We start from the raw sequence: 22,316 nt of genomic DNA, 5'->3' as shown, positions 1-22,316 counted from the left end.
CGTGGCCTCCAGTCTGAAAAATCAGGTCCAGTTCAATCACGTGCCCACTGACCCCTCTAGGCTGCCTCCTGCCCAACAGAATATCCTAAACCCATCAATAATGTTCTCCCATCTCCCCCAGTCTGGCATGCCACCTCAGCTCTCTTCTCAACATGCTCAGCCTTTCGATCCTACATCCTTTCTCCCTCAGCACTTCATGCAGGAGTTCCTTCGGCTGAGCACCCCCGTCGGTCAAAGCCCCGACGACGATACTGTTCTTGCTCGGGCCCTGCATGATAGCAAACAGAACGGCAAGACTTACAGACAGGCCCTCGAGGGCCTTCACGGCGTATGTCAGGCGCGTCCGCATCGTGCAATTTCTGACCATCTCATTTGATGCAGGTTAATAACCATGCCGCTAACCTATGGAAAGACTACTACCTTGATCACCACGATCGTATCGAAATGCTCGTCTCTCGTCTTAGCCATCCACCTAAAACTGTCAAGAAACCATTTACCACCTTTCCCATTCCCATTGCCGAAGAGCAGTCAGGAACCAGTTCATCTCAAGCCACTCAGAAGCGCAAGGTGTCCCCCACTCCAGCTTCCAGTCGCCCCTCTCCCAAACCACGGGCTCAGCCTCCTAAACAGTTCCCAAGTAGACGTGTCTCCCATACTCCTCCAGTTCAGACTGCCATCACCAACCGCCCACCAAAACGCGCTAGAGCGACCATCAACAGCTTGTCTGTGGACTCTATATCGATGGCCAACAGCATGGTTCATGGCTTGACGCCCCCGCACGCAGATATTTTGGTTCCCGACCCGCCTTCGCGATCCCCATCACCTCCCACAAAAATACATGTAGGGACCCACGGAAACAGGTATACACTGGAAGACCGGGACTACTTCATCAAATTCATCACTTGGACTCTGAAACAGGACCCTTCATTGACAAAAAGGCAGCTATGTGACCTGCTAGCTGCCAAGGTATCCTGATCTCTCGTGGAAAGAAAACTTGTACTCAACTAAGTGGATACTGCAGGTACCCCACCACTCCAGTACTTCTTGGGCATCGCACTGGCATGCTCGTCACGACCTGGCAGATAAAATTCTGGCGACTTATCGGAGAAGAGCAGACACAGGGGAGGAGGATGCAGATTCCGAGCCAGAGTCAGCAGTGCATACCAGCGAACGTCGCTCTCTATCCTATTGCAGATGGTTGGCCAGATTGGAGCGATCATGATGCTGATACAGAAGACGACGAAGCCGACATGGGTGAACCGGGAACACCTTTCACACGTGGAGATTGGTGCATGCTGGCAAGATTCATAGCCCGGACTGACTGGCATAACATGACGAGCAAGGAACGGTTTGATACATTTTCCGAATCTGTTCGTATTGCTTCTGTCTTCCTATCTCTTGTGACGCTCACACCTACTCCAGTATGACACGGAACGATCTGCAAAATCATGGGCCGAATTTTATCGTAAAAACGAACATGGTACGCGTGAGATGCTCGCTGCCAACCATCCCTGCTCACCGCCATTTAGCGCTCTTAAACCTGGCAAAGAGATATCCAAAACAAAACAAAGATAGCGAAGATATATACAGTCGACGTGCATATCCGTCGTGGGCGCAGAAGTGTGCCGCTAGCGATAGAATTGCTCTATCAGATGAGGACGGCGACCATGAAATTGATGAGGCGACGACTGAGTACTGAGTCAAGTCTCGTGCATCCTCACGAACCCAGAGTCGTGTTCGATGCACTCTTAATGTCATCCGGGTTAGCATTGGTACTTACACTACATAGCGTAGTTTATAGACTCAGTGTAGGAGGTAAGCCCACACGTGGCTAATATGGAGTATATACATAAGTCACTGCGATATACTAAGTGCCCCACCACTCAGTGAGTGACTCCCTACGTCCACCCATCGTTCACCGTCTATCCTAGTACTGCCGTTTCCTTCTCTCATCATATATCCGACGATTCGCCATGGATGAGGAATACGATGTAATTCAACTCCTGATCTAATATACTAATGGCTCGATACCATTGACGCCTCTCGCAGGTCATCGTGCTGGGGACGGGTTTGACGGAATGCATCCTTTCGGGTCTACTGTCTGTCGACGGCAAGAAAGTCCTTCACATGGACAGAAACGATTACTACGGCGGTGACAGCGCAAGCTTGAACCTGACTCAAGTAAGTAGGAGTGAATGTTCCTCTCGCCCTGATCTGCTGACTATCATCGATACCAGCTCTATCGCAAGTTCAGGCCTAACCAGACACCGCCTGCAGACCTTGGCAGAGATCGTGATTACGCTGTCGATCTCATTCCAAAATTCATAATCGCATCCGGGGAGCTCACTAAGATCCTCGTGCATACGGACGTGACGCGCTACTTGGAATTCAAACAAATTGCAGGTAGCTTCGTGTACAGAGACGGGAGGATCTCCAAAGTACCAAGTACAGAATTGGAAGCCGTAAAGAGTCCCCTGATGGGACTGTTTGAGAAACGTCGGGCCAAGAAGTTCTTCGAGTTCCTCCAAGGTTGGAGGGACGAAGATCCGGTGACTCATCAAGGCAAGCATCTTTCCGCCTACGTGGGCATGATGGTTGATATAAAAGTGCCTTCGTTAACTCAGGCATCAACCTGGACACCGACAGCATGAAGGCTGTATACGAGAAATTCGGCCTCGAGCCCGGTACGCAAGACTTCATCGGTCATGCCATGGCCTTGTACCTCGACGACGAGTGAGATAGTCACAGCTTAACCTAAGCTCACCCATTCTTACCTTGCATACAGTTACATTGACAAGCCCGCTCGCCCAACTTACGATCGTATTGTGTTATACACTTCTTCCATGGCTCGCTACGGCAAATCGCCATACATCTATCCATTGTACGGCCTCGGAGAGCTTCCCCAGTCCTTTGCCCGTCTCTCCGCCATTTACGGAGGGACGTACATGCTCGACAAGAAAATCGACGAGATTATCACTGATGCGGACGGCAAATTTGTCGGTGTACGCAGTGGCACTGAGACCGTCAAAGCCAAGCAAGTTATTGGTGATCCAAGCTATTTCGGTGCTGGCGCGGAAGTCGGTGACGGCGGCAGGCTACGAGTAATCGAGGAGAAAAGGGTGATCCGAGCCATCTGCATCCTCAAGCACCCTATTCCTGGTACAGACGGTAGCGATAGCGTACAGATCGTCATCCCTCAGAACCAGGTCAACAGGCGGAACGGCGAGTACCTTGATCTCCAACACACTCTTATCCCTGACCTCGAGCTAGACATTTACATTGCGATGGTCTCGTCGACTCATAATGTCTGTGCAAAGGATGTCTATGTTGCGATCGTCAGCACCATCGTCGAGACCTCAAAACCGGAGCTAGAAATTCAGCCTGGTCTTCAGCTCCTGGGTTCCATCTACGAGAAGTAAAAGTTTCGCGGTTTTTGCATGGAACCATCTTCTAAATCCTGTTTATTAGATTTGTCACTGTCAGCCCTCTCTACATGCCGTTGTCCACTGGCGAAGCCGACAATATCTTCATCACTCGTTCTTATGACGCAACGTCGCACTTCGAGACCGTCGTTGACGATGTTAAAGATGTCTGGGGGCGTGTAACAGGCAAGGATCTCGTCCTAAAGCAGCGTAATCCAGAAGAAGCAGAGCAGCAGGAGTAGAGTACGGAGGTTATTATACTCGACCACGTCGTCTCTTAGGTTTCTGTGGATGGATCCCATCACGCAGTTGTACGATCGTTAAGCGTCATTTCCATTCATCGGTTAAAAAAAAGCGTTGATGTCGAACTCGGGTACTTGGGTGTCATGCTTCGCAGACTTTATCAAGCTTCCCAACCCAGCTTTCCGTGCAAGACGATCGGGCTCATCCTCTCTAACTATAGCTGGTGGCTTCGGGGTGGTTTGCCCTGACGGGGTGCGGGAATCGACATCCATGTCGATCACAATAGACGATCTCCTCCTCAGCAGGAAAGGATCCGTGGTAAGCGACCTGCGTGATAGTTGTGGGCTTGGTGGTAACTTCAAGTCGACCGTCGAAACTGCTGTTGGTCGCTCGAACGACCATGATCGAACTAAATCGAGCGCCAATGCGTGACAACCTTTCGAGGATTGATAGTATGTCCTAGCAGACTGATAGAACGATTGAAACCCACCCATACGACAGAAGACTCTAGCAACTTGAAGGACGAAGTTAAACTCGGATTTTCCAGAAATTTCACTGGTTCCTGTGGCTGTTTGCAATGACTTGGAGCGTAGTTGAGAGAACAACAGAGCAAGACTTGGATCGTCGAAATACGGTTCTCCGACATCTTTCACGTTGATGCCGAATGCATCGACGATGTCTTGCAGCGGGGTCTGAAAGCGGATCAGGATTGTACTTCGACGAGACTGCCGGAAAGCATTACCAGAAGTACCCTAACTGATAAATCCCTTCGGTGTAACATCCAAAAAGCCCAACTACACAACCATTTGTTCCCACCTTCGACCGCCATAGGGAGAACAGTATTCTTGAGAATGCCCTGGAATACTGGACCATCGTTACCCTGTTCCACCACACGGGCCAGAGCAATGGCAAGCTGGAAGTCAGAGAGCTGTTTAATGCAGACACTGACAGCGTCTTTCAAACTGCCTCCAAGAAGAAAAAAGGCGGCTGCGTATTCTGAGTGCGGAACCAAGCGTTAGTGGTCGAAAACCAAGACGAAAGACTGACCAAAACGCTGTTTGCTGAGTAAAACGTAAGCATTTTTCAGCGCTGCAGTTTTCCAGCGAGGTTTTGTGAAGTCGTTCGACAGAAACTTGAGCATTATTGCTTGCTCCTTGTGCCACACAGCTTGACGCCACAACCCATGCACGAGCTTGAACTTTCCCAGGGCGAAGTAGAAAAGCGAGCATGCAGCAGGATCCCGAAGGTCGCCAGACATGTATTCATTTCGAGCAATCGTTTCCATGTGGGATCTCTGGGAAAAGGATATTGCATGAGTCCCCCGAGACAATAAACGCGGGCTATGCACCATTACATCAACCGAATTGAGCCATATGAATACGCCAAGTGCCCTTGCATCAGACCATAACATCTTCCCATTGCACGCTGCGACAGATGCATTAAGAAGGATATCTTGGCTCTCACTGTGGAAGGCCCAAATCATGTCTCGATAACGAAGGCGATCTCTCCAGCCAGTCTTCCGCGCGATGTCGCCACTCGACTGGGGGCTATTAGGATCAGAAGCAATCCTACGGTTCAGAATGTAAAATGACCGCATCGACAGCACATAACGGAACCCGTTTGCATCTAACGCACGGCGTTGTTCATCGATCTGAAATTGTGTTTTACGATGGTTCGATGCGAGGGCAATCAATCACGGGCGACTCACCTCGAGAGTAGTTTGAATGAGAACTATAAGATGAGCATGCTCGTTTGGAGTGAGATGGGAAAGCGGATGGGTTTCCAGTCGCTCAATTAGTGATTCTACCAATGCGCGAGAAAACCTTTGGTCTTCTGCACTGGAATGAAAGTTTAGTAATACAACCCTGACGTGTCAAATAACTCACAGCTCTCCCTGATCCGTTGAACCAAGCAAAAAGTCATATGGTTTTGCCGGCTTCGCAGTCATCCTCAGTGTCAGATGACACTAGACACAGCACTGTAGTGTAAGCTTACACGGCGTGTGGTCCATTCTTCCCCGTAGTATTCTTCGATCGGTAATGGTTTCCAACGGAATTCATTTGAGCCTCTAAAGATTTGTGCCATCCTAACTATAGTTTGTTTCACAAGCAATATTTTTCCTGCTGACAGGTCAGAAACAGTTGAGGGAAGGAAGTCAGAGTATACCCCAAAGCAGGCACTGTAGTAGCATCTGCGGATGATAATCATCAAGAGGACCATTACTACGGGCAACACTCTCGAACAGACTACACGAGGAGGTATCTCTTGCCAGGGAAGAAGTTTGCGAAAATAGAAACATCTGATGGCCGGCTCCTATCAGGAAACTACCGTTGGCAAGCCAAATGGAGTCACTGATGGGGTAAGGAACGAAACTAGCCTCTGGAGTTAGTCATCTAGCAATGGGGTGCGGCTATTCGTCGCACTTTCCGATTTCAACTTTGCAGTATATGACCCAGGCTGGGTCATCGTCAAAATATGTCTTGCGTTGCTGGCACAGCAGTTCCACATGATGTGTAAACCCAACCGCAAGAATAGATTGATTGTCAGGGGTCGACGTCCAATCCAACTCGTGGATAGGCTCAGCAGCGCTTGGTAAAATATGAAAAAGTGATGGTAGACTCGAGACGATACCACACACCTGAAAATCCGCCTATGCTCAAGACCAGATGCGAACTCAGATTCATTCGAGTCCCAGATGGTCAGTTCCTGTCCTTCTGCATCCCTTGTGACTATAAAAAAAGTAAGCGCGAACGACGTAGGGATAGGTCAAGAACTATACCTAGTACGGACTTCTTAGCAGAGCTACACCTTGCATTTGTGAACTTCCTTCTTCCGGTCCTGACTTTTCCGGTGCACCGCCATCCTGAGTTCTTGCTGTGCTCTAGGATCCAGAAGCGCAGTTCACCATCATCCGAAATGCTGAGCAAATGATCGTAATTCGAAATGGTAGCCCGACTCCATGCCATTGGATCGACCGGAAGTATTAGCTTTGGTCTTTTTGGAAGAGGGAGAGCACCGCACGAATGTAAAACTAGTGTTGGACAGGGGGTAGTACTTATGTGAATGTGCAGAATGGACATCTCATCCGTCACACCGACGATGGATTCGTGCTTTGACTGCGACGGAGTCGAGAAAAGAGCAGAAATACGTGGAACGGTAAGTACGGATGGAGGACTCGAGTGCAGCAACAATTTGCTGTCGTCCGTGGAATACGTCGCTATCAACTTCCCTGCGAAGGGGTTTGAGAATATTCGCAAGACTTCGGAGAGACACCTACCACCGTCCAGAACTACGACATAATCTGCAGTGGACCAAGAATCAACCTGGGACAAATTTGCCCCGCTGTCTGTCACCATCCACGTCTCCCCTCCATTTGCACGCACAACACCAACGCCCCGTCCCGCAGGAGTTCTGACGAAATGCGTAATTTTACTGTCTTGCAGTGGCAGCTTGTCAGGTCCAGCGGCACAAAGCTGAAAGCTATCAGCCCGACCACTAAGCAAGCTCGACGCTGGCACTTCAAATGTGCGTAATGGTGGAGAAGTCACGAGTGTAAGCATGGTCAGCTCCGCACGAGGCAAAATATAGATGTTTGATGGCAGTGGATAGATCGTTCCAGGAGGAGAACGAGAGATCATGAAGTGACGGAGAAGCGTAGGCGGCTTGCGATCGATATTCTACGGTGCGGAATAAATAAACCCGTCATTTCATCCTCCATTTGAAAGACACTTACGGCGACAGCACTCAACACTAACGATCCATCGTCGAGGACTCTAATGAACAGGTCTGACTTTTCTTCATCGACTTCCCGCAACTTCTCCAATTCGATGCTTCGAGTGGCAGCTGGTGAACCTTCTAACAGAGTTTTGACTACAGGGCCAATAATCTCTTTGTCTAACCACATAATTTTCGATGTTGAGTAACTTGGGACTCCCAAGGTGTTGGAGGGTGTCAAAGATGTCAATGTGTCGATGGCAAGGTGCAATTGGAGGCGACGGGGAGAATCGACTACCGGTAAAAATATGCGGAGCACTGAATCAGATGTAATAGTGAATAGGACGGGGTCGTCACTGTGGATCGTAAATGGACTGTAACGTACGCGACTAGGAAGTAAACTGACCCTCGCGAGGTGGAAGAATGCCGCCACATCACGTCCGACACTGGGCGGGGATGTGGGATTACTTGACTCTCCACCCCAGACGTAGTGGAATATACCCTGACTTGAGTAGCATCCTAGTAAAATTGTCAGTGATGGTCGAATAAACAGATTCGGACCCACAAAGGTCGTAGTAGCAATATATGCGAGTGTGGGCGAGAATGCGACTGAACGCGGCGTAACGGCACTACATTCAGAGGCGTAAGCGATAGACTTAGGTCGACGAGGTCAACGTACCCTGTGAACCATTTTGCGGTCCAAGTCAATAGATCGTTTTCGAGGATCAACGTGAAGACCGATAGGCCCTTCTGGCTTCCTATAGCGAGCAAACCTAGCTAAAGTTTAGCTGAATAGCCAACCTTAGTTTCGCTATGATCACCTGCTCTACAGTCCAAAGCTGTCACTGGGTCATCATCAGGGAGAATTAAAGATGAGTGCACGCGAAAGGTATTGCTTTGTACGCCGGACAGCGACCAGGCGGCGATCCGTGTGCCTGTAGACACTACGATCTATCGTTGTGCGCCAAGGAAAATTCAGAGCGACGCAAACAAAGGAAGAGACGTACAACTTTTAGGGCTGGATCCACTGCGAAGCATGAGACAGTTCGTTGAGTGCCGGGAAAAACTTCCTTCAGCGCGAGTACACGGACCAACGCAAGACTGCTCGCATTGAGAATGATGATGGCGTCAGCAGAGGGGTACACCTGAAACTTTCGGTCAGCGCGGGACTGCAATGGACCTGGTACGCAGTTGACGTACAATGAGAGTCGCATGGGGCAACACAAGGTGCTTGAGGGGCCCAGCAGGGCATCCAGTGAAGGTTCGGGTGAGATGGAGCATCTGGCGGGCCCGATGTCAACCAGCCGGTCGTCACTTGTGCTCGTGGACGTCGTTAGGGTCACAATGGCCCACGTCCAAACGCTTCGCCGTGGCTGCGCCCGCCGTAGTCAACACACGAGGCCTGCAGTACTAAGAAGTACATAGCTGCACTACCTCGCCTTGCACCCCACTCCACTACCAGTACTACCACCACCACCACACCACCACCACCGTGTCTACATCGTTCCTCTGAGCTTTCTGTTACATACTGGGGATCTGAACGCACGCTGAGGCCATTAGCATGTGGCTCTGGCGTTACATCCCTCTCTCACTACTGGTGGCGGTCTGCGGGGTTTCGTCCTCACAGCTGCCGTGGCATTCTACATTGACCGACAAGCCCAGGACTCTGGTCGAAGTACTCAACAGAGACGACGACTATTCTCTCTTGCTCTCCCTCCTACAAAGGACACGTCTGATCCCGACCCTCAACAAGCTCAACGGTAGCACCTTCTTCGCACCCACGAATGACGCAATTAAACGTCGTTCTGGAAAGGATGGTCTTCTACAACGAGCGTTGGAAGGCGATGACCTCGGGGTTCCCGATAATGTGCAAGAAGAGCTCAGACAACAGTTATTCTATCACTTGCTCAATTACACCATCCCAGTACCCGTGGAGCAGGCCACCCAGACCCTGAAGACCTTGCACTTCCCTAGGCGATCCATAAGCCCACCTACCCACAAGCCTCCGCCGTCTCCTCCATGGCTGCCAATTCCGGAGGGTACACTTGGCGGGGAGCCGCAGCGACTGAGACTGACGTCACGAGATAAGTCCCTGTGGGTGGGTACCGATTCATTCGGTCAAGGAGGTGTAGAGGTGGTCAAGGAGAGGACGGTTGCAAGCAATGGTGTCGTATACGGGATTTCTGACATGCTCCAAGTGCCGCCAAGCCTGGGTATGACATGCCGTCGGCTTTCTTGGTCCTGACCTGACCGTTTGTGTAGCCAACATCGTTGGAAATGAAACGTCGTTGTCTTACCTTCGAACAATCCTTACACCAGATCTTGAGGATTTTCTGAACGACACCTCGTGCCTGTCTCTCTTCATGCCTGTGGATGCTGCCTGGGAATCTATCGACCCACTTGAACGACTTTACTTAGAAAGCGCGTTCGCGGAGGATGACCGTCGGCGGATCCTAGACATGCACTCCGTCGTTGAAGAAGGTGTCAAATGGTCTGAATCATTCTCATCTTCAACTAAGAGTGGGTGACATGCGAGCTGGGGAGCGCATTAACTAATTTACCCACTAGTGACCACCGAGTACGGTTCCATCCTTGATGTCGAGGTTTCGTCCAAAGGCGCGACAATAAACGGTACCAAGGTCGTCCAACCTGATGTCTACGCCAGCAATGGTGTCTTGCACCTCGTGTCTTCACTCCTTATACCTCCCGGTGCTCTTCAGCTCACTCCGGAGAAATACCTCCTTACATTGAATTGCACATCTTTCGTCTCGCTGTTACACTCCGTAAACCTCACTCACCTTGTTAACAACTCGGACCATCACTACACCATACTTGCACCAAAGGATGATGTGCTTTCATTCTTCAACGACGGATTGCCCAAAGCAGGAAGCGAAGAGTTGAAACAGATATTGCAGTATCACTTCATTCCTGGGATTTGGGCGCCCAAAAAGCTTGACCATGGGGCACTGCTCGAGACTGAGCTCCGTGAGCCAGGTTTGGATAATGGAAGACAGGTACTCCAAGTTGAAGTTCATAATGGAGAGAAATCAGCGGCCGATTCCAAGCATATTTCCTTCGGAGGTGCTGGTATTATTGGCGAACATGGTAGGTGTTGATTGTCTCTGCGGCTATTCTACTAAAGTGGGTCTGTAGTGGACTTGAACAATACTATTATCTATTTCATTTCGCGACCTCTTGAACCCCCTGTTGACCCCTTGCAAACCGCGTTGCCGTCCCTTGATCTGTCATCCTTCTTGGCAGCTGTATTCTCAACGTCGCTCGCAGACGTGATCAAAAAGACGCCCCGCACCACCTTTCTTATCCCACGCAATAGTGCATTCAAGCGTCTGGGTCGTTTGGTCAGCGATCACTTACTCGCGGCATCCTCGAAAGCCGACCTGGAGAATGTTATTCTACACCATGTGATCGACAGCGTGCGATACTCAAAGAGCCTTGTTAATGAATCTCAACACACGTTCGCCACTCTGGAAGGGTCTGACCTACAGCTGGAGCGGGCTGACAACGGTTCTGTCTTTATCCGTGCCAGCGGAGGTTGGACTGACACACAAAGCGCATTATATCCGCAAAACCTGCTTACCGAAACCGGTGTGATCCACGAAGTCTCTGACCTGATGATTCCACGTACAGTCGAGCTGAATGTCGGGAAATTGATGAAAGCAGCGAAAGCAACAACTATGGCAAGCATGATAACGAAGGCTGGTTTTGACTGGGTTTTGAATGGGACAGCTCCACCCGAGGATTCAGAGTGGACGGGTAGAGGCCTTGATGGCGCGAGCTGGACAGTGCTTTGTCCAACCGATGATGCTTTCAAGGAATTCAACTTGACAGAACTCCTCCAAGACCAGGAAGCCCTACGATCTGTCGTCAGCCAGCACCTTATTCCCACCCCCCCGTTGTCTATTTCCAGCGGTTCGGGCACCGTTGATCCGAACAACAACAACCGCCCACTGCCCCTTTACGACCTCGGCACATACTCGACGCTCTTGTCACCATCCTCTGCCTACGGTGACATAGTGTTCCGAACTCTGGAAGACAAGACAGGATCTGAGTACATGGTTGGGATCAAAGGTGCTCGAGGGACCGACGGCAAAGCTGATTGGGCGCGAGTGCTTGGCTGGGGACGAACTACTACTGGGAGTGGTACTGGTGGCGTCATTCAAGTCGACCAGTTGCTGATGCCATATCTTCCCAAGTGGTGGGTAGAGTATGGTCCACCATCATTCGTTGGTGCGGTTGGGGTAGTTCTCATCTGCTTATTCTTCTATGGAGTACGCATTGTTTGGAATCGGGATGTGACGGAAGCCACGTATGAACCCATGGGAGGGTTCGGTGATTGCGATGAATAGCCCGACGCACCAGTACAATGACTATCACTTAGACTACGTTGTATGCGTGCTGCCAGTGTATACATGCAAGGTGACTGTATATGTAGCTCACGGGGCTGATAAATGCTTGAATCCGTTGATCTCTCTCATCGAAGCAGTCGTGGAGATTGACCGGCCTAACCGTGTATGCAATCATATGAAAACGCGGCAATATATAAGTATCGTCTCCGAAGCACCTTTGGGAGGACAGTACCTCCACTCGTCTCTATTCTCTTAGGACGTTAGCCATGGTCAGTCGTATCGAGGTCATTTTCGCCAGGTCACGGTGCCGACCCTCACCCTATAGAGTGCCGAGGCGCAATCACCGGAAGACAACAAGAGCTTGGCAGGCGAAAATGTCAAGTCCTTCACTGCAGGAGGGTTTGGGGGTGTCTGTGCGGTACTAGTGGGCAAGTACATGCTTGTCATTCGATCCATCTCTCCGTTCCGAGTGATCGACGGCTACTCAAGGTCACCCCTTTGATTTGACCAAAACGCGTCTTCAAACCGCCGCAGCTGGTCAATATACCGGAGCAATTGATGTTGTCAGAAAGACACTCGCCCGTGACGGCGTTACTGGGTATCCTCCATCGCACATCACACCGAAGCCACACTTATGAAGTGCAATCTGTAGATTGTACAGAGGTATTGTGCCTCCGTTACTGGGCGTAACGCCTATCTTTGCTATGTCTTTTTGGGTATGATCGCTTCACCTCTAGAATTGTAACCGCTGCTTATGCTGTCCAAGGCCTACGATGCATCAAAGAGTTTGATCTACGCATTTACCCCAAATCGCACCAGCGGAACGCTATCGACTTTGGAACTTGCTACGGCTGGGTTTCTGTCCGCTGTGCCGACCACCCTAGTGACCGCGCCAGTGGAGCGGGCGAAGGTAGTGTTGCAGGTAGGCACTCATACATACGAATTCGATATACCTTCCGACCAGCGATAGGTGCAAGGGCAAGGGACATCGAGTACGCAATACAAGGGTGTCGTCGATGTAATGCGGCACCTTTATCGAGAAGGTGGTATCCGAAGTATATTCCGGGGAACCGGGGCAACCCTCGCTCGCGATGGACCCGGAAGTGCTGCGTGAGTGGTGTTCGGTTACTAATTTCTGACATTGCAATGAATAACAATGGGCTAAGGTACTTTGCTGCATATGAAGTTACCAAGAAATCGTTGATACCCAGAGAGTCGACATCGGGTGATCTCAATCTGGGAGCTATCATTTTCGCTGGCGGCACTGCAGGCGTGGCGATGTGGTCGTTGGCTATACCGCCAGATGTGCGTTTATTTTATTTTATTTTATTTTATTTTATTCATTTGTGTTTACTCTCCCATCCCACGCATCAAGGTCCTGAAATCCCGTTTGCAATCAGCACCCGCCGGAACCTATTCTGGCTTATTCGATTGCTTCAGGAAAACCGTAGCACAGGATGGTATCACTGCGCTGTGGAAAGGATTTGGACCGGCGATGGCCAGAGTGCGTATTAATTACGTGCAGCACTTCGGTAATTCATTGACACATTGCTCAGGCTTTCCCTGCAAATGCTGCTACCTTCGTATGTTTTTATTTTATTTTTGTGTTCCTTCTATCGTGCAATTAAGTTGCAATCGCAGCTCGGGGTTGAAGCATCAAGAAAGCTGCTGGATAGTTTATTCTGACCTAAAGTCTGTTACGTAACTAGATGTCTGTTATTGTTTCTGACGTGTATGCCACAGGTGGAAATTCCTTCAGGTTGATACCTGGTTGGCATCGCAGACGGTTGCGTCGATGCGGTGGTGACCGGAACTACTGCTCGATGTAAATACGTAATCGACTCTGCTCACAACATGTATTGGGTACACAAGGGTACACCATATTACTGGTGTAACACTATCTTTACAACGTCTACGTAGGTCATAATCAGTGACATTAACTGGCGCCGACGTGATCGACGATTCCAGTTTACCTGGTATATGATTTACGCAGTCCCCCCAGCGACCCCGGGGCGACCCGCTGGTTTACCAGGTTTGCATACGCTGAGTAGTTGACCTCAGGACTACCCATACCTGTGCTACGAAGTAGCAAGATGCGGTTTCACCATGTAAGTGAAGTATATCACATGCAACAGTACGGTACCGCATCTCGGTCCCGGTTCACCTGGCGTTGTCAGGTGAAATACTCGTATCTGCAATCTATATGTTACCTACCGTCGTTCATGTATCACTTCTTCATTGACCTCATTCAAGTCGCCAGCTAGAAGACTTGACTGAAGCTGAGCCATTCTGTTCGAAATAACGATCACTGGCACCGCACGTTCAGGTATTACTGAACCGTACTGTACCGCGGTCGCCAAGTGTCGTCCCCGTGGGGGATTCAAAGCCCTGAAATGCGGAGTGGAACCCGGGTACAGCTGTACTGGATGGGACAGTGGCATCACCCCTGGTATACACATTACTCTACCCACTCGATAGATACACTATACCAGAAATCAGCCAGAAATATACCCATGTTATTTCCATGCAGATGGGAGTTTGGTGACAACGTCTGCCCACTGTTCTAACCTCTCAGCTTCCCAGCTTTCAACGTATGACAACCCGGAGTCAGCACGTTGACTTTCCTCCCGCTTAAGTCTCTTCTCGGCGTCACACCAAAAAAGGACCCAGGAACCCAAGCGTATGTGTCCGGAGCTTCGATCAAAGTACCACTTATTGATTTTGTTATCCGCACGGCTGCGCCAAACTAAATCCCGACCTTCGCCTTTGCCTTGCTTTCCGCCATTGGGATTAACGGAGAATGGGTGTCCCAGACCATAAGTCTCATCGTGCAGAGCAACCCATAGGAAATCTACTGTGCCATCCCCCTGATGGCTCGGTAAAACGGCGAACTTGTCCAGGTAGGATATTGGCGGAAAACCTTGACCAGGACCAGGCTCGTTCGTAACGATGGCTGCTCCAACATAATCTCCAGCTACGATGACGAAGTCGAGGTACTTCTCCAGGCGTGTGTAGAATGGTGCTACATCCAGCGTCCGCCCGAATGAAGTTTCCAGGAGATGAGTAAGTTTTTTCCTATTGACATTAGCAAGATTGCGGATGACTTGTATGGGCTGACCACGACGTATTAGGGTTGGGGTTTCAGGCGTGAGTTTTCGGTTGCCTTGCAGTAGGGCGTGAGGTAGGCTGGATGAAACAGCTGGTTTGTTCGTAACAAGATTTGCTATGAGAGAGCTGGGGGAACGATGTGAAACCATGATAGCCGAAGACGTGGGTGGCATGTAAGACAAGCACATTCGGGCAAGTGCTAAATTCGAAAGAGCTGACGGTCTCTCCTTCAACCAGGAAGGTTCGAACGTGTCTCGGATGAAGTCGTATTCCGACGAAAGGTTTATAAGAAGATGGGGGTATCCGGAACGCGCATACGATGGCACTCCACCCTCGCGATTAATGATCATGAGCCTTAAAGGGATGAGGTTAATGTCTTCTGAGTAGTCTGCATGCGGGTCACGAGGCTGTCTGCCCTGAAGGCTGCCGTCAAGCTCAGCCGCCTGGACCATACCGCGTACGAGGGCGGCGATCACGTCATTGGCATCTATCCGCACGGAACGACAGAAAGAATCCAGGGCGAAAGGTGGAAGAACTGGAATTTCACCAGCACGGAGGGACGAACGGATTGGCACCAAATCAGGTGGAAAGACATGAGCTTCCGGAGATGGCACGTCATGAGAAGTGGAATCTTGATGACCGCAAGGCATCGGACCAAGTCGGACGACAGTGCCTAATACCGGGCGTGCTTTCGCGCCATGAGCCTCTAGGACGCCGACGACACGCATAGTTTCTTCGATAATAGTAGCTCGTTCACCTTCATCCCCTCTGGCCAGCTTGTCATGTTCGATGACCATGACACTGACCAAGCCCAGTTTCTCGAGATATACCATTCCCCTAGCGATGCTATCGAGTTGTTTGTCGGTGAAAGGACCTTGAAGTTTAACAAGAGCGGTCCGGCGATAAATAGGATTCAAAATTGAGGAGATGACGTGACTAGTTTTTAACGGTTCTGCGGCAATTTTCGGTAACTCGTTTTCTCGCCGATCAACAGGTGGAAGGATAGTGGCGATGTCAGGCAGATCTGAAGATTTTGCGCGTTCGGGTTCGCGATGTCCAAAGGAAGCAAGATATGACTTGGTGTCACGCAAGGAGGGATTTGCTCGTAGTATCGACAAGATGAAATCCTAATAGGCAGGTCAACCTGGACATCGGGCAAGAGCGTTCTGGTACGCACATTATCTGACGGGTCTATTTCATCAACGTCAGGTGATTTTGGTAACGGCTGTCGAAGGCCTCGTATGGTCTGTATAGTGATATGTTCATGGGTTCGTTGGTGTAAGTGTAGGAGTACCTACTGCATAAGAAGCCGTGATGCCGTATGACCGCGGGGGTTTCAGGAATACGGGGGAGAAGATCGAAGGCATGTGGAGACGATTGTGGGGAATCATAGTGGAGGCAGTCTATGAAAGTTCAAGAGAACAGAAGGAGGGCTAATAGGTGAGGGAGATATAGGTGGGGCGTTAACTTTTTATGCAAGGAGGCACGGGTAGATACACGGGGGAGGTCCATCGGAACATTCCACCTACTGGATGGCTCAACAGCAAGGTTGGAGAACGGAAGAAACGCCGTTGGCCAGGCTTGTCTCTGAGGTCAATCTGCCAGTTGCGTGCTCATCATCGTTGGCACAGCAGCAGAGGAAAAATAACCATACAGGAACTCCAAAAACTTCAAACACGAAAATTTCACATGAATGACGCATGACAAGTCATTTCGGCAGGTCACGACGTAATCGCACATATCGCTCAAGTCCATACGAAGGTAAAGTATCTAACGGCCTCGCGGTCGGCCATCTCGCCACCAGAAGGTCCGCGAAGATATCTTTGCACCGCGAGTAAAGCATCTTCTAATTTCGATCTCATCGGTGATATCCTAACAGTTGACGCGCCTAGAATGTCAGTAGGCGGAAATTACGATGTCGCGCCTGTGTGGGATATCTATCCATGAGGGCCGACTCAACAAGAGCAACGAGAGATCGTACATCGACCAAGATAATATTATCTTCGCTGCACAGTGCTTCTGCGAAGCGAAGCCAATGTTGCTCCTGCAAGGGAAGGTCTCGCCTGACAACCCGATACGGCAGGCTTGTGTCGATGTCCTCCAGAAAAACGCTATGTTGGACCAAGGAGTAGTCACAGTCATGCCATTCGATGTCAGGATGGCCCTCCACCTCCGTCGTGTCCATCACCCCTTGACATCTTTCTTTTTGCATACCAATAGCATTGAAATCCCAAACCTCCAGCGTGCGAACACGACCTCCAAGTTCGAAACCGCCATGCACGAGTGATACAAACTTTGCACCAAAAACGAAGCATACCCAGATCTGAGAGTGCGGTGGCGACTCCATTAAGCGAGTGTTCTCTGGCCCCCAATCCTTCCAACTGAAGTTATGACGGACGTTTTCAGAACCAAGCCCCTCAGCCAGAGACAACAGGGCTCTCGATAGGACGAAGAGATCGAACGAAACAAGTTCTTGGCCAATTGCAACGTACATCGTGATGACAAGCAACCTCAAGTCCCGATCTACGAAAAAAGGCACATCGGAAGACGCAGGTGGTACCCAAGGGGACATCGGATCTGCGCGGATTTGGAAACCGAGGGGGGTGACCCAGGGGACACATTGTGGATACGCGAACGCACAGCGGTAGTTCACGTCTTCCAGGGTAACTGGCTGACCATCGCACTTTGTCAGATCTATGACGTAGAGACGCGGCTCGGTAATCCGATCGCGGTCGTCAAAACCGCCCACGAGCATATAACGATTGGAAAGGAAGGAAATTGCCCTGAGATCGTGGCTGTGTATGTTCTGTTACAGGTATTGAGACGGGAACCAAGATGATCGACGGCAAAGATTGCCTACCAGTTCCTTCCGTCCAGTCTTCCAGTTCCAGACGACCAAATCTGACGGAACTGCTTCGTGAGACATAAAGTGCACCGCTACGCGATCTTCGCAGACTTGGACGACAAAGCTAAATTCCATGACACCCGCATCTACCGAGTGCTGCAGAATTGGAGGATCAGGTGCAAGGGGATGGCGGTTTCCAGTGGTCAGAGATCGCAAGTGTACCGCTGTTTCGAGCCGAGTGCCCAATGCGTGATGCCTTGGCCCAAGTAAGAAAGATCTGATCATGAACTAGCGGTTGACATACTGTCTCGGTCGTGCAATAAGAACCAGAAGATCTTGGGCCGGATCCATGGTGAAGTCACGCAAATCCACGTCGGACGTTGATACCGACCAAACGTACTCTTCGATTCCGCGGATTTGAGAGGGGAGACGACGGAAACGTAAAGTAAGATCGGAATCTGACTGGGCTAGGACCCCGCCGTACAGCTCCCATAATCCCCCGCGAAGCATGGGGATGTCGCAGGTATTGGCCCATTGCAACGCCCCCCAAGCAGCCTGGTGCTGTCGCAATACAGCGAGCTTCCGAGAAAAATCGAGGGAACTACGAGGATTATCCTGTTTTCCTGCAACTGCAAGCTCCAAAGTGTACTGAAGGAGGGAACTTTCTGCAATGAGCGTGTTGAAAAGGTAACACACCTTGTGTGGGTTGGGTGTGTGAACACGGCTCAGCCAGAGCCAGTAAAACCATACTCACCTGCTGGCAAGCAAGAAGGGACTGGTAGTCCAGCATCATAAGGATTCTAACGATGAGCTCTGTTGGCAGAATATGAGTGATAGATCTGGTGGTCATTGTTTTAAATGAGATCTATATGAGGGTGTGAGACGCTCGCTCCTATGTCATCAGACGATCCGGTACTGCTCTGCACGTGACCTTAGTGGCCTTCGCTTGCCATCATCACAGCCCTTGTTACCCGCACCCAGATGTCTACCAGCAACAAGACTATACAGACCAAGGTCAGTCTACCTTGGCCAGTTCGGTGTGTGCGGTAACACAAGAATGTCGCATAGTTTTACCAGGAAGACATTGTCCGGCGGAATGACTCGCCGAATGTCCTGGGGGTGGTATTGGTACGTGACACTGAGGGTTGTCTATTGGTTTGCTCAAGCATCGTCCTTAAGCGTTGTTGGCACGACCCAGAAGATCTTCCTATAGCAGGTCCAATCATGGATCCCCTCATGCGACCGCTGAAGCGAGGAGAGGTCGGTGTATCCTTCTTCCCTGGTGGTGTTCGCGAAATCGTCGCCGAAGCCGATTATACCTTGGTCGATCGTACATTCCAAATAGGAGATTATTGCAAGCGCAGCATCGACGATGTTTGTTCCGGAGTTGTGATTAGCACCAAGGTACAAGCGAAGCTTGTTCATGCTATCACAAACGAACCCGTGGAAGGCTGGAAAGACGTACAGGATCTCAGGCATTCCACCAGTATCAATGGCGGTGATTATGTGGTCTATGACGACTGGGTTGGCCAGGTGAGTGTGCCTCATATTCCAATCTCCTGCTCGAAACTCACCTTTAAACGAGGTCATCGAGGTATGCCTCCATGCACAATCATCTTTTTGTCTATTTATCCCATCAGCTTTTCGACGAACTCGTCGTTTCTACCTCTGGTATCTTGGTTCGAATACCGGAAATTAGCACTCGACTTACCGTTGGCGACAAAGGCATCGTGTGTTCATTCGTGCTTCGCTTGGTTCAGGCATGTATTAACGCATGGTCAGGATCTTCTGCCCAGCCCTATTGGTCACCAGACCATATACAGTGGGTGTCATGCGACGCCAATCCCAACTCCCAACGACACTGTTGTAGATGTCAAACATACTGTGCTTGCCATATGTTGGCTGGCGGTGAATCAAAGTGTGCGTTTTATATCAACACATTTTCATATCTCGTACCTACTCCTCTCAGCTTGATCCAGAAGTTGCTCAATCTAAACACCGCCCAGAACGATTCTGGTACGGTGAACAATTATCCAAGCTCACTGTCATTAGATCCAAATCAGGAGACATCCGTGTTGGTGATAAAGTTACCCTCGAGGGCGGTCGAAAAGTTCCGGCCACCGTGTACGACACAGGCAGCGATATCAACGATAAAATCATCGTACGAACGCTCTGTGTACGGGAAACCAGAACGGTAGCAACGGTATTATGGCAGGATGGTACCCGGCAAACCCTGTCCTCCACGGAATTAATTCCATACCTGAACATTGATGAGTATGATTGCTGGTGTGTAGTGTTCGCAGTCATTGCCTACGTAACTATAACTTGTGACTAAACAGGCCAGGCGACCATGTACTGTGGAAAAGCGAAGATCAAGCACAAGTTGCCGTGGTTCAGTCTGTGAGCTCTGCGGACAGAGTAGCTCTCATACGGTGTTTGGGCACAGGAACCCTTGAAACCGTATCTGCTCTTGAACTTGACCCTAACGGTGCCGGAGACCTTGGTGGTAATATACTGCATAACTACGGCCTTGGCGTACGGCGGGGTGATTCGGTGTTTATACATCGCGAAGGAACAACTAATGGCTTTGACTCACCGAAAGTTCCGAAGATCGGCGAAATCGAAGAATGGGTTCGCGAACATCCCGTAAGGAATGACGGGGAATTGGGTGGTTGGAGGCGCACTATGGCGGATCTGGGTGCAAGGCTAGCAACAGAGCACGGGACTTACAGGACCCAAGTCTACGATGTCAAATCACCGAAAGCGGACAGGTCTCTCGTGTGGTTTGGGGAAGTCTCAGAGGTGGGAGATGGTTAATCCGTCAAAGTTGTCGCAACTTAACCTGTCAACCTGATTCACAGCTCCGTCTTGACGGTTCGGTGGAAGTGACTCATCCAAACGGGGAAATTTCTGTTTTACCTCTGGAAAGATTAACGAGGCTATACGACAGCCTGGAACAAATTGAGGATGACGGCTGGGGTGATGAAATATCAAGTCATAATTCCCATAGTGATTATCCAGATGGTGTATGGTTGCAAGACGACAACGGCATTTGGCGGTACGACAAAGGCGAGGATGACGAAGATGACGAGTGGGAGGAAATGGACGAAATTGAAGGTGCAATGGAAATTGACATCCCTTGGGCGGAGGACGAGCCCTCTGCAGTAGTGGATGACGTGATCGATTCTCTGCCGAGGAGTGTGACCCCCGACATTGCTGATTCGGTCTCCCCGTTACCTGTGTCGCCGTCTACGACCACTCCAGATGCGAGCCAGGAAATAGATATTGGAGGTGACCAAGAAGATTCTCCCTGGAATCTCTTCGACATCCTACCCAGTGCCCCTCCTGACCACGCCTTCTACACGACTCCATGCAACCAGCCGTCGAAGGCTTTCCTTGCTCGTATAACGAAGGAATACCGAGCGCTCTCCAATAGTCTACCTGGTGTGTTATTCTGATATTCTCACCCGGTTAACTGCTGAGGTGTCGGTGACAGAATCCATCCTTATTCGAGCATATGAAGATCGAACAGATCTTTTACGGTCGTTGATCATTGGTCCAGAGAATACACCATACGAAAATGCGCCTTTCGTCATCGACTGGATGCTTGATTCCAATTTTCCGCAGAGCCCCCCGATTGCGCACTTTCATAGTTGGACAAATGGCAATGGAAGGATAAACCCGTGGGCCCAATCGCCAATTGACACCTGATGCATTGCCTAACTGCTGCTTTGACTAGAAACTTATACGAAGAGGGTAAGGTGTGCTTGTCCATACTGGGCACGTGGACGGGTGACCGCACCGAGACCTGGAGCCCAGCGAGATCAAGTCTTCTTCAGGCATTTGTTTCCATCCAAGGACTCGTTTTGGTCAAGGAACCGTGAGTGTCATCACTATTTCTTTCATAGACCTGGCTGATCTTTCCATGTAGGTGGTTTTGCGAACCTGCATACGACAAATTAAGGGGTACTGAGGAAGGTATGGTTAACAGGTACGCTTTTTCCCTTCCGGTTCTGCCATGCTTGCGCATTTGTCATGCTTGCAATAGTCGGCTGTACAACGAAAAGGCATACGTCCTCTCCCGTGGGTTTGTCCGCCGTGCGTTGGAAATGCCTCCGGGAGGACTACAAGCCGAACTCACGTGGCTATACTGCACGAAGGGGAAGCTTGCTAAGGTGCTCCGAGATTCCCGGCAGCTCATTGAGAAGAGCAAGCAGGCACACTCGTCCTCGACCTTAACATCTATGGACCACCAGGACGTTGCTGTACCTCGCTTGACGGCGGGAGGGATTATCACGCTCGAGCGCACGTTAGTCAGACTCCAAACTCTCCATGACAGTTGGCAAGCGAAAGACCCGAACCGGCAATAACCTTCTTCAGATTTATAAATATACCTTCCTGGGCGGTTATAGTGAAACTGATTGGGCAAATGCAGCGGAAGCACGATGGCATTAGTATTTGTATGTTCATCATATTACCACAAACGGATGTAAACATGGAACTCCCTTGATAGTTTGCGCCTGCCACAGTTGTGAAAGAGAGGTGAGGCCGCACAGCGAGCCCTCGGTCTATCTCCTTTAAACGACGTCAAGCGGGCAGAAATCTGAAGCTAAGCAA

At 50.3% G+C, this 22,316-nt stretch overlaps 7 protein-coding genes across 7 annotated transcripts; 4 read left to right on the top strand and 3 right to left on the bottom strand.

Moving 5' to 3' along the window:
• Positions 1-5: 5 nt before the first annotated feature.
• On the top strand, positions 6-1,862 carry F5J12DRAFT_827967 (uncharacterized protein). The gene is made up of 6 exons (XM_051745583.1): positions 6-328; positions 382-966; positions 1,022-1,172; positions 1,195-1,370; positions 1,423-1,480; positions 1,530-1,862. Exons 1-6 carry the CDS (start codon positions 101-103, stop codon positions 1,697-1,699), a joined length of 1,368 nt encoding a protein of 455 aa, XP_051600603.1. The 5' UTR covers positions 6-100; the 3' UTR covers positions 1,700-1,862.
• On the top strand, positions 1,840-3,715 carry F5J12DRAFT_71820 (GDP dissociation inhibitor). The gene is made up of 7 exons (XM_051741099.1): positions 1,840-1,991; positions 2,050-2,181; positions 2,238-2,562; positions 2,625-2,733; positions 2,786-3,222; positions 3,271-3,415; positions 3,469-3,715. Exons 1-7 carry the CDS (start codon positions 1,974-1,976, stop codon positions 3,662-3,664), a joined length of 1,362 nt encoding a protein of 453 aa, XP_051600602.1. The 5' UTR covers positions 1,840-1,973; the 3' UTR covers positions 3,665-3,715.
• F5J12DRAFT_71969 (RAVE protein 1 C terminal-domain-containing protein) lies at positions 3,535-8,800 on the bottom strand. The gene is made up of 19 exons (XM_051741185.1): positions 8,580-8,800; positions 8,387-8,524; positions 8,201-8,330; positions 8,059-8,152; positions 7,945-8,008; positions 7,786-7,898; positions 7,399-7,735; positions 6,943-7,342; positions 6,445-6,894; positions 6,304-6,394; positions 6,089-6,253; positions 5,832-6,037; positions 5,661-5,785; positions 5,552-5,601; positions 5,374-5,503; positions 4,713-5,316; positions 4,408-4,661; positions 4,156-4,357; positions 3,535-4,101 (listed from the first exon to the last, which is right to left on the bottom strand). The coding sequence occupies exons 1-19, from the start codon at positions 8,658-8,660 to the stop codon at positions 3,767-3,769; spliced, it is 3,969 nt and encodes a 1,322-aa protein (XP_051600601.1). The 5' UTR covers positions 8,661-8,800; the 3' UTR covers positions 3,535-3,766.
• A 140-nt stretch (positions 8,801-8,940) lies between these two features.
• Positions 8,941-13,432, top strand: F5J12DRAFT_905362 (uncharacterized protein; the record flags this gene model as incomplete). Its single annotated transcript, XM_051748649.1, has 13 exons — positions 8,941-9,592; positions 9,642-9,899; positions 9,948-10,484; positions 10,533-11,638; positions 12,072-12,174; positions 12,236-12,344; positions 12,399-12,462; positions 12,513-12,668; positions 12,717-12,856; positions 12,913-13,051; positions 13,122-13,250; positions 13,303-13,329; positions 13,388-13,432. The coding sequence occupies 13 exons, from the start codon at positions 8,941-8,943 to the stop codon at positions 13,430-13,432; spliced, it is 3,465 nt and encodes a 1,154-aa protein (XP_051600600.1).
• A 704-nt stretch (positions 13,433-14,136) lies between these two features.
• Positions 14,137-16,516, bottom strand: F5J12DRAFT_71785 (mitochondrial amino-acid acetyltransferase). The gene is made up of 3 exons (XM_051741089.1): positions 16,153-16,516; positions 16,032-16,100; positions 14,137-15,981 (listed from the first exon to the last, which is right to left on the bottom strand). Exons 1-3 carry the CDS (start codon positions 16,243-16,245, stop codon positions 14,263-14,265), a joined length of 1,881 nt encoding a protein of 626 aa, XP_051600599.1. The 5' UTR covers positions 16,246-16,516; the 3' UTR covers positions 14,137-14,262.
• A 149-nt stretch (positions 16,517-16,665) lies between these two features.
• On the bottom strand, positions 16,666-18,574 carry F5J12DRAFT_827899 (uncharacterized protein). Its single transcript, XM_051745582.1, has 4 exons — positions 18,454-18,574; positions 18,004-18,395; positions 17,715-17,955; positions 16,666-17,660 (listed from the first exon to the last, which is right to left on the bottom strand). The coding sequence occupies exons 1-4, from the start codon at positions 18,547-18,549 to the stop codon at positions 16,743-16,745; spliced, it is 1,647 nt and encodes a 548-aa protein (XP_051600598.1). The 5' UTR covers positions 18,550-18,574; the 3' UTR covers positions 16,666-16,742.
• Positions 18,575-18,639: 65 nt separating this feature from the next.
• On the top strand, positions 18,640-22,200 carry F5J12DRAFT_827887 (uncharacterized protein). The gene is made up of 13 exons (XM_051745581.1): positions 18,640-18,713; positions 18,768-18,827; positions 18,879-19,232; positions 19,285-19,293; positions 19,340-19,429; positions 19,482-19,619; positions 19,669-19,985; positions 20,039-20,501; positions 20,561-21,143; positions 21,196-21,382; positions 21,439-21,579; positions 21,631-21,690; positions 21,748-22,200. Exons 1-13 carry the CDS (start codon positions 18,681-18,683, stop codon positions 22,067-22,069), a joined length of 2,757 nt encoding a protein of 918 aa, XP_051600597.1. The 5' UTR covers positions 18,640-18,680; the 3' UTR covers positions 22,070-22,200.
• Positions 22,201-22,316: the final 116 nt, after the last annotated feature.

This window comes from Pisolithus orientalis (assembly GCF_024613125.1).
Source record: "Pisolithus orientalis strain OTSU chromosome Unknown F5J12scaffold_12, whole genome shotgun sequence".
In the NCBI taxonomy this organism is placed as follows: domain Eukaryota; kingdom Fungi; phylum Basidiomycota; class Agaricomycetes; order Boletales; family Pisolithaceae; genus Pisolithus; species Pisolithus orientalis.
Note: the sequence above shows the minus strand (reverse complement) of the source record. Positions and strands in the feature narration are given on the sequence as shown.

Excerpts from the sequence above, each read along its gene's own strand:
- F5J12DRAFT_827967 (XM_051745583.1), top strand. The coding sequence starts at position 101 with ATGTTCTCCCATCTCCCCCAGTCTGGCATGCCACCTCAGCTCTCTTCT. Across the intron at positions 329-381 it reads CCCTCGAGGGCCTTCACGGC|GTTAATAACCATGCCGCTAA; the intron begins GTATGTCAGGCG and ends CATTTGATGCAG. Across the intron at positions 1,371-1,422 it reads TTGATACATTTTCCGAATCT|TATGACACGGAACGATCTGC; the intron begins GTTCGTATTGCT and ends CACCTACTCCAG.
- F5J12DRAFT_71820 (XM_051741099.1), top strand. Across the intron at positions 2,563-2,624 it reads AGATCCGGTGACTCATCAAG|GCATCAACCTGGACACCGAC; the intron begins GCAAGCATCTTT and ends TCGTTAACTCAG. Across the intron at positions 3,416-3,468 it reads CTGGGTTCCATCTACGAGAA|ATTTGTCACTGTCAGCCCTC; the intron begins GTAAAAGTTTCG and ends CCTGTTTATTAG.
- F5J12DRAFT_71969 (XM_051741185.1), bottom strand. The coding sequence starts at position 8,660 with ATGCTCCATCTCACCCGAACCTTCACTGGATGCCCTGCTGGGCCCCTC. Across the intron at positions 8,331-8,386 it reads TGGATCCAGCCCTAAAAGTT|ATCGTAGTGTCTACAGGCAC; the intron begins GTACGTCTCTTC and ends GCACAACGATAG. Across the intron at positions 8,009-8,058 it reads ACCGCAAAATGGTTCACAGG|TGCCGTTACGCCGCGTTCAG; the intron begins GTACGTTGACCT and ends CTCTGAATGTAG.
- F5J12DRAFT_827887 (XM_051745581.1), top strand. The coding sequence starts at position 18,681 with ATGTCTACCAGCAACAAGACTATACAGACCAAG. Across the intron at positions 19,986-20,038 it reads ATTGATGAGTATGATTGCTG|GCCAGGCGACCATGTACTGT; the intron begins GTGTGTAGTGTT and ends GTGACTAAACAG. Across the intron at positions 21,580-21,630 it reads CTCGTTTTGGTCAAGGAACC|GTGGTTTTGCGAACCTGCAT; the intron begins GTGAGTGTCATC and ends CTTTCCATGTAG.
- F5J12DRAFT_71785 (XM_051741089.1), bottom strand. The coding sequence starts at position 16,245 with ATGATTCCCCACAATCGTCTCCACATGCCTTCGATCTTCTCCCCCGTA. Across the intron at positions 16,101-16,152 it reads GCATCACGGCTTCTTATGCA|ACCATACGAGGCCTTCGACA; the intron begins GTAGGTACTCCT and ends ATCACTATACAG. Across the intron at positions 15,982-16,031 it reads AAATAGACCCGTCAGATAAT|GATTTCATCTTGTCGATACT; the intron begins GTGCGTACCAGA and ends CCTGCCTATTAG.
- F5J12DRAFT_827899 (XM_051745582.1), bottom strand. The coding sequence starts at position 18,549 with ATGACCACCAGATCTATCACTCATATTCTGCCAACAGAGCTCATCGTT. Across the intron at positions 18,396-18,453 it reads CCCTTCTTGCTTGCCAGCAG|GTGTGTTACCTTTTCAACAC; the intron begins GTGAGTATGGTT and ends AACCCACACAAG. Across the intron at positions 17,661-17,714 it reads AGACTGGACGGAAGGAACTG|AACATACACAGCCACGATCT; the intron begins GTAGGCAATCTT and ends TACCTGTAACAG.